This window comes from Citrus clementina, unplaced genomic scaffold, assembly GCF_000493195.1.
Source record: "Citrus clementina cultivar Clemenules unplaced genomic scaffold, Citrus_clementina_v1.0 scaffold_2, whole genome shotgun sequence".
NCBI classification, from domain to species: Eukaryota; Viridiplantae; Streptophyta; class Magnoliopsida; order Sapindales; family Rutaceae; genus Citrus; species Citrus x clementina.
In genome coordinates, this window is record NW_006262688.1 from 269,862 (window position 1) to 284,049 (window position 14,188).

General features: G+C 34.2%; 2 protein-coding genes across 8 annotated transcripts; one reads left to right on the top strand and one right to left on the bottom strand.

Moving 5' to 3' along the window:
- Positions 1-751: 751 nt before the first annotated feature.
- LOC18050438 (lysine--tRNA ligase, chloroplastic/mitochondrial) lies at positions 752-6,671 on the bottom strand. Its single transcript, XM_006445520.2, has 14 exons — positions 6,441-6,671; positions 5,848-6,066; positions 5,616-5,727; positions 5,293-5,401; positions 4,963-5,020; positions 4,199-4,267; positions 3,246-3,353; positions 2,970-3,062; positions 2,760-2,864; positions 2,312-2,518; positions 1,991-2,085; positions 1,782-1,872; positions 1,374-1,550; positions 752-1,266 (listed from the first exon to the last, which is right to left on the bottom strand). Exons 1-14 carry the CDS (start codon positions 6,645-6,647, stop codon positions 1,174-1,176), a joined length of 1,743 nt encoding a protein of 580 aa, XP_006445583.1. The 5' UTR covers positions 6,648-6,671; the 3' UTR covers positions 752-1,173.
- A 2,003-nt stretch (positions 6,672-8,674) lies between these two features.
- Positions 8,675-13,460, top strand: LOC18050439. 7 transcript variants are annotated; one of them, XR_002907292.1, is made up of 2 exons: positions 8,675-11,774; positions 13,196-13,460. XR_002907292.1 is itself a non-coding variant. In XM_024191880.1 (2 exons), the coding sequence occupies exon 1, from the start codon at positions 8,834-8,836 to the stop codon at positions 9,182-9,184; it is 351 nt and encodes a 116-aa protein (XP_024047648.1). In that variant the 5' UTR covers positions 8,675-8,833; the 3' UTR covers positions 9,185-9,190; positions 9,994-12,944. The 7 variants fall into 7 exon arrangements, 4 of the variants coding, with proteins under 4 accessions (XP_024047648.1, XP_024047649.1, XP_024047651.1 ...); XR_002907291.1 differs by lacking the exon at positions 13,196-13,460 and adding an exon at positions 12,555-12,944; XR_002907293.1 differs by lacking the exon at positions 13,196-13,460 and having other exon boundaries at positions 8,675-10,156; positions 10,449-12,944.
- The last annotated feature ends 728 nt before the right edge of the window (positions 13,461-14,188 follow it).

The following is a 14,188-nucleotide window of genomic DNA, read 5'->3' on the forward strand; positions in this document are numbered from 1 at the left end:
TTCGTACCAATTTTTTATCAGTGCCAATTTCTATTTATAAGAAAGATAGCTAAAAATTAAGCTTTAGCCAGTTGGTTAATTTATAACACAAGACATTTTGATACCACTAACAGGAATTGTGTTATTATTGGTTTTTTTTTTCTTTTACGTTGAGAAGGTAATTATGTGAAAATACAGGGGTTAAATACCAAAAATACTAGGAGAAATATGCGCGTGTGTGTCTGCAGGTAATCTTTTCTTTTCCACCCACAGTAAAAAATCAGACTCCGTCGTCCTCTTCACAACCAAATTTCCCAAATAAATTAATATTTGAACTTAAGATCTGCAAAGAAAAAAAAATCTACTCATTTAATCCGTGTTAGAATCAGTGCATGCATAATTTTTTTTTTTTTAATATTTTGTTGAAAAGAGTCAACCTCACGAACTTAATTCCCTAAGTGGAGCTCCAATCAAAATATAAAAAGTGATCAATTTTGTGAAGAATAGAATATGGATAACAATTAAAAATGAGCTGCTTGCTATCCACTTAGTCACCCCAACTATTCAATGCCACAACACCAAGACTGATGTCAATTCAAATCCTTGTTACCAAATTCTAAATACGTATATTTGTTGACGGGCATACCAAGGATGTAACATTCGTCCAATCACATCTCATCACATATAAATTCACTTTGATTCGGTCAATTGGATCAACACCTGGTCCGGATCAACAAAGCACTTGACCACAAAACAATATCTATGAGTCAACACCCAACACAATCCTTACTCTCAAGTGCCTAGCTGAAATTCTAAGTTGTTTTTATAAGAATCAGAAGTTCAACATTTTTATACAGTACTCAAAAGAATACACACATGCCTGGATTTTAATTTACTCACAGAAAAAAAGGTGACATCTAATCAACAATGCCGTGCCCATAACTGAGACTATGAGCGTTTACGCTCTGCTCCTTTCAATAATTCATTTTTTTCTTCTTCGTCAAACCACACAACAACTAGAAAAACCACTTCAAATATAGAGCCAAAATTTTCCTGAATATGCATGGTGTATTGTATTATACAGAAAAGAAGTTACAACTGCCATCCTGTGAGAAGCGACCAATATCCACTTTCAACTTAAACTTATTTGCTGATCCAAAAGACACCTGCACTAGCGAAGCAACTGTCATGGTACTACTGCTGAATCTTTAGGATGGGAAATGCAATAACATCACGAATACTGGCAGAGTTTGTCAAAAGCATCACAAGCCTGTCAATTCCGAGCCCCTGGGAAAGGAAGTATTTCCATTAGACTTTAATGAGATAAAGCACATCAACAGATTAACTTCGCCAAAAATTATCACCACCACTGTAAAGTGAAAATATGATCATACCATCCCTGAAGCTGGTGGCATTCCATATTCCAAAGCAGTCACAAAGTCGTCATCAAGAGTCACTTCATATGAATGGTCATCACTTTCCTTCAATTTTTCTTGCGCACTTGATTTTTCTGAAACAGCTGCTGCTCTCTTCTCATTATGCTGCCTCACTTGCTCTTCCAACCGTGCTCTCTGTCACCATTTTAAATCAGTGACAATATCTACTGATTCGTTGAAGTCTTGTGATGTTAAGCAAAAAGGACCGTAAATTTCATCTAAACAAATATTCTTAGCTCACCAGTAACTAATAGTAACTATAGGTTATGCTTATTTTATTACTAAAATCACCTAAATTCTATTTCTATATTTAAATAGAAAAACAGTAGTCACCAATTAGCAAATCCAGAGACTGCATTAGCTTACCTGATCCAAAGGATCAGTCAATTCAGAAAATGCATTGGCCATTTCACGACCGCAGATGAACAGTTCAAATCTCTCAGTCAAGCCTGCGTGTCTATAGGAAGAAAGAAAATTAAGAATGAGAATAATCTGTTCCAGAAAAGCTCCCATCAAGGAGTAAAATGTCTGTTGCAAGAAAAGAAGAAATAGGTATTTTTATAAAACTTCTGTACCTTCGATGTGGTTTAGCTAGAGGAGATATTTCAATAGGATAGTCCAAAACAAATGTGGGTTGTACGAGCTTTGGTTCTACAACAATTTCAAAAACCTTGCGAATGAAAGAAATAAAAGGTGTCAAGGATTTTGTTATAGACAAGCACTAGAAAACAAAGAAATGTGGACCAAGTCAAATAATAAAAAGGTAATTATTTAATCCTTTTTATTCCGGTACATTTGCAGCAAAGCAAAGCCAACTGGGAGAAAAAACTAAGTCAAATGAATGCATGAAGGTGTAGAAACGAAATTTAGGTCCATTAATAGCAACAAAGATTCACCTCATTAAGGAGGTTGCCAACAGAAGGGCTCGATTCAATGACAAATTTGTCTTTATTTTCAAGCCCATCTCCAAGTGCCCTCAAAGTAGTCTCTTTAGCCACCTTAAGGTCATTCCCCAGCTCATTGAAATCAATTCCAGTAGCTTCTTTCACAAGATTGTGCATGGTTTCCCTCCTCCATGGCCTCTCCAAACAAATCTCCACACCCTGAATGGAAGCATTACATCAGTCTTTACAAACCCAAAAGCATGTGCTACAAATAGCTACATGATTTGAATTTCCACAGCCCTTTCATTTTTTGGTGGGAAACAAGAATTTTATTGAACCGACATGGAAAGTCAACCAGCGGTCCACAAGGGAACCATAACCCTTTAATTTAAGTTATGGAACCTGAAAATGGAGCACTGATTATATTTCATATAAATGACATTACTACAGCACATTTTACCTGGTAATCAATAGTAAGCTTCCCATTAACTGCAAGAGCACAGTGTGTAACAATTTCCTCTGTAATGTTCATCATGCTTTGGTAGTCTGAATACGCTTCATACATCTAAAATCAAGCTAATAAAAGTAGTGATCAGATCCTCATTCAATAGAAATAGAAATTTAACATGGATTATGGCATGCAATAATCAGTTCCTATCATGTAAAATACCTCTATCGTAGTAAATTCAGGATTATGGCGGGTTGAAAGGCCTTCATTTCTGAATATTCGACCAATCTCATATATTTTTTCGAATCCTCCAATCTTTCATTACACAATTCAGACTTTTGTCAGGAAATGAATGTAAGTGCCAAGCAAATGTTGCGAAGCAAAGCACCAAAATAACAGACAGTAAAGTACCACATTAATTTTATGTGAACTAACTGTTACAAATTTACAATAATTTAAGAAATCTTCATAATGAAAGTCAAATATGTAGAACCTCACCAACATTCGCTTTAAGTGAAGCTCAGTTGCAATTCTCAGATAAAGATCCCTTCCAAGTGAATTATGATATGTAACAAATGGCCTTGCTTCAGCTCCACCCGCTGCTCCCTAGTTGATCAAACCAATCAAAAACCAAGTTCCAGACTTCCAGAAACAAATTTTCTTTAAACCTTTGCAACCTAAATCTAAAGACTAGAATACTGAATACAAATTACAATGTAGGAAAGCAATGACTTGCTGCCATTAGCCACACAGGTAATTAATTCAACAGTTTTGTTATCCTTCATTTTTTCAGTGAAAAACTGTTCTGAGGCTATCTATACGGCAACTGGCTTAGAATAATTAAAATGAAAGAGTCTTTGTCCCACAGTTAAAATTAAATAAATAAATAAAAAAGATCTTCCACCCCACCTTAAAAAGAACATGAGAACACATGTCTTCCAAGTTTTGAAGGGGTTCCTCTATCACGACAACATCTATGCCATAGTGTCATCACATATTTGTGTAACCAAGGCTCAAGTTCATCCAATAAGTTTATAAAGCTCCCAACATGTTTAGAGTTCAATTGAAAGGACTTGCCCACCATGACCGATACTACTTTTGGAGTGAACTATAGCTTCTTAAAAGATTTTCTATATGAAAGACCCGCATCTTGCAATCCTTAGGAAGGTCAACTAATTTATTCTTCACCCATTAGGACCTGTTTATCCTTCATTTAAGTGAACACGTAAACACTTTTAGGAATTACAACACTTTGCTTTCATGATTTTATGTAATGTTAGTAGTTTAATGTCAATATAAAAATTAGAAACCAAATTTAAATCATAGGCAATTGACAAAGTTTATGTGCTATTATGACGTAAAATAAGAAGACAAAGTAATCAATAATTTGATAAAGTATCCCCCAAAAAAAAATGTAAAATCCCAAACGAAGCGTGAAGATATTTACAAACCTGCAGAACTGGAGTTTCAACTTCAACAAAACCCAAAGACTCCACTGTCTTGCGTATCTCTGAAACAATCTACATGAAGAAAGGTAAAGGAAGAATGTCATTTCAAAAAAATAGAGCTTAAATAATTTAGGGATAAGAAAAACTTAAAAGAAATAGATATGTTAAACTAAATCACTGCACAATCCCTCAATTTTGGGATGAGAAAAGCATAAAAGAAATAATAATACTTGCAATAACAATTAAATCAAAGTTCTCAAGTGCATAAAAGATATCAGAGGAGAACAAAGTGGGGTCATCTAATGAATCTTCCAATGTCACAACTCCTTCTGCAACAACAAATAGATAATTTTTTAAAAAAATAAAAAAGATCTTATTTTGTTGATATTTGCCAGGTTTTAATGTACACTTTTGTAATCTCAGGCATCACATGCATCATTGATCAAGCCTAATCAATCTGTATTCCAGCAGATCAAAAGAAACCTAAAAATGTGAACTGATGACTATATTTTATGCATTACACAGTATTTTTGCCCTGGAAGTACAAGTAACTTTCTTTTTAGTTAATGTGCAAATGATGGAGACCATCTTCTAGCATGTTGGTGATAACATGTCTCACTTTAGAGATAAGTTGGTAAGATAAGCATTATGCAAATGCTCGCATGAATCGCACTTATGAGGATCATGAAAATGGCAATTTTAAAGATCAAAATTTACAAAAGCAAAACAATATTTGAAAACCACACTGGGAATAAAGAAAACAACACCTTTGCTCTTTTCCGGAATACATCAGCTACTTCAGGTTTTGAAATCATATCTACGTACCTAAACATAAAAAATATCAACTACTTAAAAAATAAATGAAAAATGGATTTATATATTTGAATACATGTGTATCATACAAATGAAAGGCAATGGGAAAAATGGCATTTCTGTTAAAGAAAGAAGTAGAAGAAGGAAAAACGATAAAGATTTGGGCCTTTACAACTATGTTTTATCTCTGCATCACACCTTGGGTTAATTGCACTATAAACTTAGAATCCAAATGTCCAGAAACCAAAAGTCAATTAAAGAAAATTAAATGAAAATGAACAAACCTTTGGCGGTAACGTTTATCCACATCAGTTAAACCATGATATTTGTCTGGTAGCGGAAGTAGAGATTTTGTCAGAATCACGAATGAATTGACAAGAACAGAAAGCTCACCTGAAAATTAGACCAAATGAAGGAATTAGTTTAATTAAATGAATCATCAAACAAGTCCTCATGAAAGCAATAGCATTGCTAACTCCGAGTCAGATTTAGAATAGTATAAAAGCATCCCAACACGCATTAGTCTAAAAACCAAGACAAAACAGATCGATGAAACTTCAATCTAAAGGTAATACCCTGCCCTAAACCAATATGCATTATAATTTACCTTTTTCTGTCCGTTTCATTGAGCCACTAACACCCAGTATATCACCAATATCAACAAATACCTTTAACTGATCAAACTGATCACTTAAAAGCCTTTCCTTCTCGCAGTAAAGCTAAAATCACACGAAACAATAATTTCAGTGCACATTTGAAACATGTTCAAGGCCAGTAAATCTGCCGCATTACATGAACCTCACAGCCAAAGGACAAAAGGGGGCAAAAAAGGCACAAACCTGTATCGTACCCGAGTCATCTCTTAGTGTCAAAAATGCAAGCTTCCCAAATGCTCTACGAGCAACAACTCTCCCAGCTACAGATACATGATCATTCTCACTATTCGACTCTTCACCATTTGCTAAATGCCTATATATCTCTTGTAGCTGATTTGCAGAATGCGTCCTATCCCACTTATATGCATAGGGCTCCAACCCTTTGCTCCTCAATTCTTCTACCTATCAACCAAAAAAATAAAGATTACAGCATTTCTAATGAATATAAAATTAAAATTTCAGTGTGCTTAAAAATAATGGTCAAACAGAAAGCTTTGATTTTCAACAATCAATATGCTCATTTTTTTTTTTTTGTTTTGAAACTACAATGAAAACAAAACAATTTTTTTTTCTGTTCATAATTTACTTGTACATTCATTCAAATATTGAAACTTTATTCATAGATTCACAAAACTACTGAAACTTAAGTACACACATTGAACCAAGGATTAACAATCAAAACAAAATTTATCAGAAAGACGAACACAGCCTTAACGAATTTCAAATAAGAAACTAGTCCAGAATCAGGTAAAACCGCTGTCGTATTGAGTGTTGACCTTCTTAATGCGCAGGGCACGAACGGCCTCGCGGTCAGAAGTGGAGGTAGAAGAAGATGAAGCACGACGGTTTCTAGTGCCGGCGGAAACGGTGATAGAAGTGGAAGAGCGACAGCGGACAAACGTCAAAGAGGTTCGCCGGCGGATGACGTGTCGGAAGCTGATTGGTAGAGAGGATAGAGTACTCCACAACTTCAAAGCCTCCATCTTTGTTTTCTCTGCTTTTCACTCCACTCGCATGGCTCCTCGTTCTGCTTTCTTTTATCCTCTGCTTTCTTTTTCAGAACGTCAACTTTTCAATTTCATCATTTAGGTCCCTCAGTTAAAATTTACTGCACCCTATAATAAATTATGAATCCCTTATTTTTATTATTTCCTTTCCTTTGTTTGTTTTTTTTTATCTTAAATCTTATTGTAAAATATTTTTATATGAATGAAAAAGTAAGATTTTTTTTTTACTTTTATTAAAATGATAAAATGTCTGAATGAAGAATCAATTTTTTCTCACAAATACCTCATTAAAATGTATTTAGTTTCCATTTATCATATTAGATGTCATGTTAAAACTTTCATTAATCTCAAATTTAATTTGGTATTAAATACTTAACATATATTCAATTTAAATTTTAAAGAAATCCTTTTGTTATTAGATAACAGCTTTTTTTATGTATAAATATTATGTTAAATTATAAAAAATAATGTTACCAAAATTATTTTTCATAAATTATATATAAAATGCTTACCTTATAAATATTTATAACATATAAAAATTATTATACTAAAAACACAATAAATATATACATATTTAAAGTTCAAGTATATATAACACTTTCAAATTTATAAAAATGAATAATTTCATATAAAAAACGAACGTTGCCTTAGAGCAGTCTCATATTTTCATTAACTTCTGATACAAACAATCTTTATCAAATTATATAATATATCTCAAAACTCAAAACACACATTAGCATAATTAATAATCCTAACGAAATTTACATCCAAAATAGAAAAAATAAAATTAACAAAAAATAGTACAGAAATAAAATAAAATATTGGTTATCTAATTAATGAATTACTAATTACATAATTTTTTTTTAAATACTGATATATTACAATCAAAACTCAACAACGACCCTCACTTAATATTGAAGAGAATCTATTCTATCCCCAAAATGGGAGTTAAATAAACCTCTATCAGAAGGAGAGGTCGAATCTCAACTATTACTGAAACTCGAACTCATGCGCCCAAAATTATTAGGTGCATGAATTGCCAATGGACTACGAACGCATTGGCTCAACCACACAAAAAATAATCCATCGAAGTTGTTCGATTCCAATCTCTGCCTCTGGCTTGCAATTGTTGTTGGCACACTAGGAGGCAACCTTCTTGACACGATTGCACAGTTGCTCCTTCAATTTTCAGGCACATCGGTAAGCATTCTAAAACGCCAATGGCCTTCTTGTGCGTGAACCAAAATAGAATAATCCACCATGATTAGTGCCCGAATTTGCACCATTATGAGTAAATTTTTATAACCCTTTTTTCTTTCTTTTTTTCTCTGTTGATCAAATCTTAATTGAGAATCAATCAAGCGATCAAATCACTAGTTAATCATGCATGTCCGGAGACATATTTTAAGAAGCTGGTGAATTACTGAAGCCCTTTACTTTAGGTTGGTTGGTGCGGAGTGATTTAAGGAAAATTCACTAGAATATTGGTTGGTGAAATGTCAAATGAATGTTAAAATTTATTTTTCCCAAATGAGATTTTAGGGAAGAAAACGCAAAGAAATCAACCCAACACGCGTAATTAAAATAAACAAGTTAATAAATGATGTTGACAATAAATATGGGTGGCGTAATTTTGTTTCTTCTAATACTCAAATTTTTTAGTCCATGTTCCAAATCTAATATTTCAATTCTTAAGTGTAATGGTTTTGATTACATTTCTAATGAATCAAATCTCTATTTTAACACAAATTGATTACCAATTCCAAGCCTATAGAATTTGACCGGGTGGCATGCCAAAAATATGGCTTTACGTTTTGAAATTCTTTTTTCTATGGGTCCAAGTCATTTACAATCCGTGACAATCACGTTACCAATTAACGTAGGGAGATAAGTTTCGACAAATTTTTAGCTTATGTAATAGTTTAAATTATTATCTTCTCAAAAAAAAAAATGTTATTACTAAAAAATAAATAAATAAATACCCCAACCGACAAAAACGGACTTTCGAAAAAGAAAGAAAAATCCAAAAACTCAAATTAAAGACGAGGACACAACAACGAACCGGAGACGAACTGGTGTTGATCAACAAAACAAAGCAGAGTTAGCGGAGAGAGCAAGAGACAACGCAAATATTACACAGAATAATAATAATAATAATAACAATGGTGTTTAATAGCACGGTGGTGGTAGCAGTAGCACACTTATCAGCAGATGCATGGCAGCAAACGTCATGCTGCATACCAACGAGTGAGCGCGTTAGCAGCCACCAGTTGTTGGATCTCGTGTGCTGCCTCCCTTTGCAGCAACTGGGTCGTTTTGCTCTCTGTCTTTGGAACTATTTTTGCCTCTCCCCTCCATCCGACTCCTCATTCTACTCCTATTATGATGACACTTCCGATGATGACGACGACTACTATGATCATCATCATGGTCGTGACAGTGGTTCTGCTTCATCCAGTTCTGTTGCTGATCTTCTTGATGACGACTACTACTACCACTCTCATTCTGATTGATGATGGGTATGCGAGCTTTTTTTAATTTTCTTTGATGGGTTTGTGTTTGATTGCAATGAGATAGATGGTTTGCTTTTGCCTTTTCTTTTTTTTTGGGTGGGTGAATTTTGTGTTTGTATATATGCCGTTTATTGCGGGATTGATGGTTAACTTTCCTGTTGTAGTCTATCTGTTGAAGTAATTGCTATACTAACATTCAGGAGAATTGCAATTTGTGCATCTTATAAGTGAAGCAGCTTTATAAATCATGAGAATAGAATTTATCGAGTGTTGGCATATTGGCAGTAATTTGTTTCCTCTTAAGTGGTGCTATCTATGGAAGAAAGCTTGTAAAATAATGACTCTGAAAACTCATGTTAGCTTAAAAAGTAATCGAAATCTTTTCTAAATCGTTTGGATATTTCAAAGGAGATTTTGTTGGTATGATTGATGTGGGACGAGGATAGTATTACTCTGTGTACACTGTCTTTAATTTGAATGACACGTGTTAATCAACTGACTAGATCATAGATGATTGTAGGAGCTTAGGAAAATCATGATTTTCGTAGTTAAAAGATAAAAGAACAATACTTAGCAGCTTCCTCAACCTGTGGAAAGATTATAGGGGTTGTGAATTGCCAGTATATCATCATTTAGATTGTTAAATTGTTTCTCCAGTTGCGGCTAGAAATTCATTAAAACAGCAATTTCGCCTCATTTCCCGCTTCTTCCAGAAGTCTTGATTTTCTTTGATCTCTTGAAATTGCTTTTGAGTTACTAGACACCTGTTGATGCAATTCTTTATGTTTTCTTTTTGCTGGAAATTGCAGTAAGGGAGTACATTTCTTTCTTACATAACCATTAGCCACTGTAACATGGTGTAGTTCTGGACAGGAAACTTACAGAAAAAGAGGATTGCTAAGCTTGTTTAGGTTTCTTAGCTGGTCACTTTCAAGGTTCAATGAAGTGTGGTGCAGAAAGTTCCTTTTAGAAGTAAGATAGCTCGGAGAACTCTGTTCTGTTTTAGCTTCCTTTTAAGACTCATCTGACTATAGAAGTTTTATCTTTTCTGGTAAATCACGAAAGATGTGCAAATGGCTGCTAGAAAAAGTAGATGTTTTTTTTTTCTCTTGAATTATTTGGTTTTTAACTGTTTCTTTTAAAAAAAAATCTTGTGTAATATCTGTTTGCTTACAATACTGTTGTACAGGAACTCTTTACCTTTTGTAATGGAGTTAAAAGTTCTTTGAAGTTTCTTTCTAAAAATCCAAATTTTTGTTCACAGAAAGGCTTCATTTGAAGAAACCGTTGTCAAATTACAGTTGTTTCGTTGAGTAATGAAGTGGGGACATTGAACCGTAATGAAGTGGGGACATTAAAAGTTCTTTGAAGTTTCTTTCTAAAAATCCAAATTTTTGTTCACAGAAAGGCTTCATTTGAAGAAACCGTTGTCAAATTACAGTTGTTTCGTTGAGTAATGAAGTGGGGACATTGATCAGAAAATTTTCCAGTTTCCAGTGCTGTCACTGTGGGATAATAGTTCTGCATCATATGAATTGTGTAGAACTTTTTCATAGTTGAAAACATGGATGTAGATTTGCTGTTACTTAGAGAAGTTTAACTTGTTTGAGATCTACCAAGAGTTATTAAAAAAAAAAGGAGGCTGCAAATAACCTAAGCAATTCTTTTCTTCTGGTGCAAGGCCTCAGAAAAGGCACCATGGATTCCTTGTACATTTTCTTTTTCAAAATTTTCTGGATATCCAAGAAGTAGAATAAAGAACTGCATGTGTTAGTGTGGCCAAATCTTATTGCTACGGTCCTCTAGCTTGAGCAAATTCAACAAATGTTTATGATTTAACAGTTCCATGGGTGTCTACATTCCTGTCCACATCACCAGATGAATGAAAAATGGAATGTTTATGATGCTGTTATTAAGCGGTGCATCTAAGCCATCTGGAAAGATAATTTGCCTCGTTGGATGTGAGAATTTATTATGTGAATTTCAGATACTGTCTTCAAATTGCCGGTTAATGGTATTCGCTCATGTTCAGTCTGACATCTTCCTGTCTTTTTAGTTTTTTTCATTCTTGTCTGGTGGGCTATAGTCTAATTAAAATTTGATAACATCATATGCAGTTTGTTCTTTTTTTTTTTTTCTTTTTCTCTGAATTTCTACAACACATTCCTCATAGTATGATATTCCTTTCCTACTGCAAGAAATTGATATGTGAACATGGACTATTATGGGCTGATTCTCACACTAATGGACCTGCAATCTGATGTTATAAGGATGTCTGCACCTTATGCCATGAAATGATGACTTGGCTATTGTCTATTTGTTTTCTATTATTTTATGAAACTCCCAGAATGTTCCGTCAATGATGTGTATAAACAACACCTCGTTGTAACACTCTTTATGGCAGCAATATTTTGAGAGCCATTTGTCTTAGCAGAAAAATTATTGGAACACCTATTCTCACGCTTCAGAAAGTTTGAATGAAAGGGTCTGTATATTAGATTGATCAAGAGGAAGCTGTATATTTTCCCTGCATTTGGTTGATGGTTCATATCACAGAAGATAAAAGAGATCAGCAGATGCCAAAGTACAGGTATGATGTTCTGCAAATATTCTAAAATTAAGTGACTGGGTCATTTTCCTGGGCTGCTTTAGCTTCACTTTAGTGATTTGTATGTTACTTCTGCCAATGTTCTCTTGAAGCTGATTAACCTCTTCTCTGCTTAGCACAAGTCACTTATTGTCATTTCATGTCTTCTACTTGAAATTATGGCAAAATGATGGTACATATTTTAAATAATTGTTGCATATAAATGTTGAATGCTTGCCTATCCATCTGCCTTTCACATCTTAATTGGAGGATTTGCAAATTGTTCTAAAATTGGAGATAAATTTCGAACTCTGAATTAGTTAAGGCAATCCGGTATAGTGTTAGGGTATAGTCATTGACTCCACAATGACTTTGATTAATAAAGAATGAGAGTATCGGAAGTTCTGCAGTTGCTATGGACCAGTACCCATACGGACACTTTTGGGACCTCGTCACCTATGATAAGTTTAGAAGATATCTTCGGAAAATAGATGTTCATTTCCTTTTCATTTCAGTAACTAGTTGAAAGTTAACAAATTTTCAATATTCCTGATTGATAATGTTTTCAATATGTTGAATGGTTATTGATGATGCATGGGTCCGAACCATAAACTCTTCATCACTTACGTTTAGTGATGATTCTGTGAGTATCAGACAATCTGTCTGCAATCGTATTACAGATGTCTTACTGGAGCTTAATGACGTCTCTTGAGTTTTAGTTATTGTTGGATTCTTTTGTCATGTGAAGTTGCTGAAGTATGATTAATTTAATGAAAACTCAAGCACTTAGTATCATTGGATCAAATGAGGTCTCTGTAAACCAGCAACTTTTTCTGGCACCAAGAATTGCATGTATGGGGTCATCACAAATTTCATTCAAGAGCAGAATGATAGCGCAAGGAAGTCGTGCATGTCTCCATGTATTGGTTTGCCTTTTCTTGTAGAAGGGAACTAAAAGTTTTGCAGATCGCTCGGTCCAGAAGGAGGTCCTCTTCTCCACCAGAAAAAGTATCCTGCTATTCCGTAGTTCTTACCAAAGCCGTTTTTGATGATTGAGAAGTATTCTAATTAACTGAAATCATCATCTCGGCTCAATCTAATGCTTTGTTTGTGAGTGTACTGAGAAGGGCATTTGCCAACTTCAACAATGAAAGATGAAACATGTTGATTTTGCATTTTATTTACCCAAGAGGATGCATTTTGGGTGAAGTACACCTGCGCAAAGCAGGCTGAATGCAATCTGCTGATTGAGATATTGCCAAGGATAAATGGATGAGAGGTTTAGAGCTAAGTTGATGTTCATTTTATGCATCATAATACAGGTCTTGAAATCAAAGTTTACAAAGTGTGAAATCACTTGCACATTCTCCTATGATTGATTACTGATTCAATGCATGAACTTAAGACTTTTTTCTTTTTTTTAGTCCCGAGAGAAGAAGCATGAAGTCAAATTTTGTATTCAAAATCGATTTGTGCAATCCAGGTTGTCCTAGTTCTAAATCAACTGCCTGCCTGTGATTCTACAGTAAATGACAATTGCGAATGTCACATTCTCACGGACCATTATCGCCATCTACTCTAAAAAGTCGAAAGTGGGCAATTTTTCCACCCATTTTCATATGCACTGATGCATGAACCACCACGCTGCACAACCGTCGTTCATGCTGGTCCATCATCCTTAGCTTAGGTTTTTTTTTTCTTTTTTTTTTAACTGATTAAGCATGAGATTAGTGTATTATATAAAGATTTTTACAAATGACAACATATCATTGCACTGATATTTACAATCATTTACAATCATATATATACCTGAGACTTACATTATTATATTTTTATTCTATAAAGTATATGTCCAGCCAAATACCCCTCCCGGAGAGAGATGTCTTTGCGAAATCATATATATACTTGAGAATTACATTATTACATTTTTATTCTATAAAATACATGTCCAGCCAAATACCCATCTCGGAAAGGGATGTTTTTACTTTACTCACATTGCGCAAGAGAGATGTCTTTACTCCACTCGCATTTCGCAAGGGAGAAAAACGTTATAAGCAATCTCCACACAATTATAATTAATTGAGGGAGTTTGAGTCCGTGGAGACTCGAACCATTAAGCTCATAGTCATACTTGACTTTAAGGGCAATGGTTAATCACTGCGCTACAAGCACAAGTGGCTTCATCATCCTTAGCTTAGCTGGGTGACTTTTACGAGTCTCGTTTTTAATGAACATTAATTCTAAATAATTTTTTTTAAAAAAGAAATGGATATATCTAAAAAGTGCTTTTTAGAAAGCACTTTCTTCATAAAATTCCCTATTTTTTTAATGCAGAAGTAGAGATAGTGAATCTTCAGCGTATAAAATGTGTGATGGGGCGGAATATGATTAATCATTCATTAGAGTAGAGAAGCACT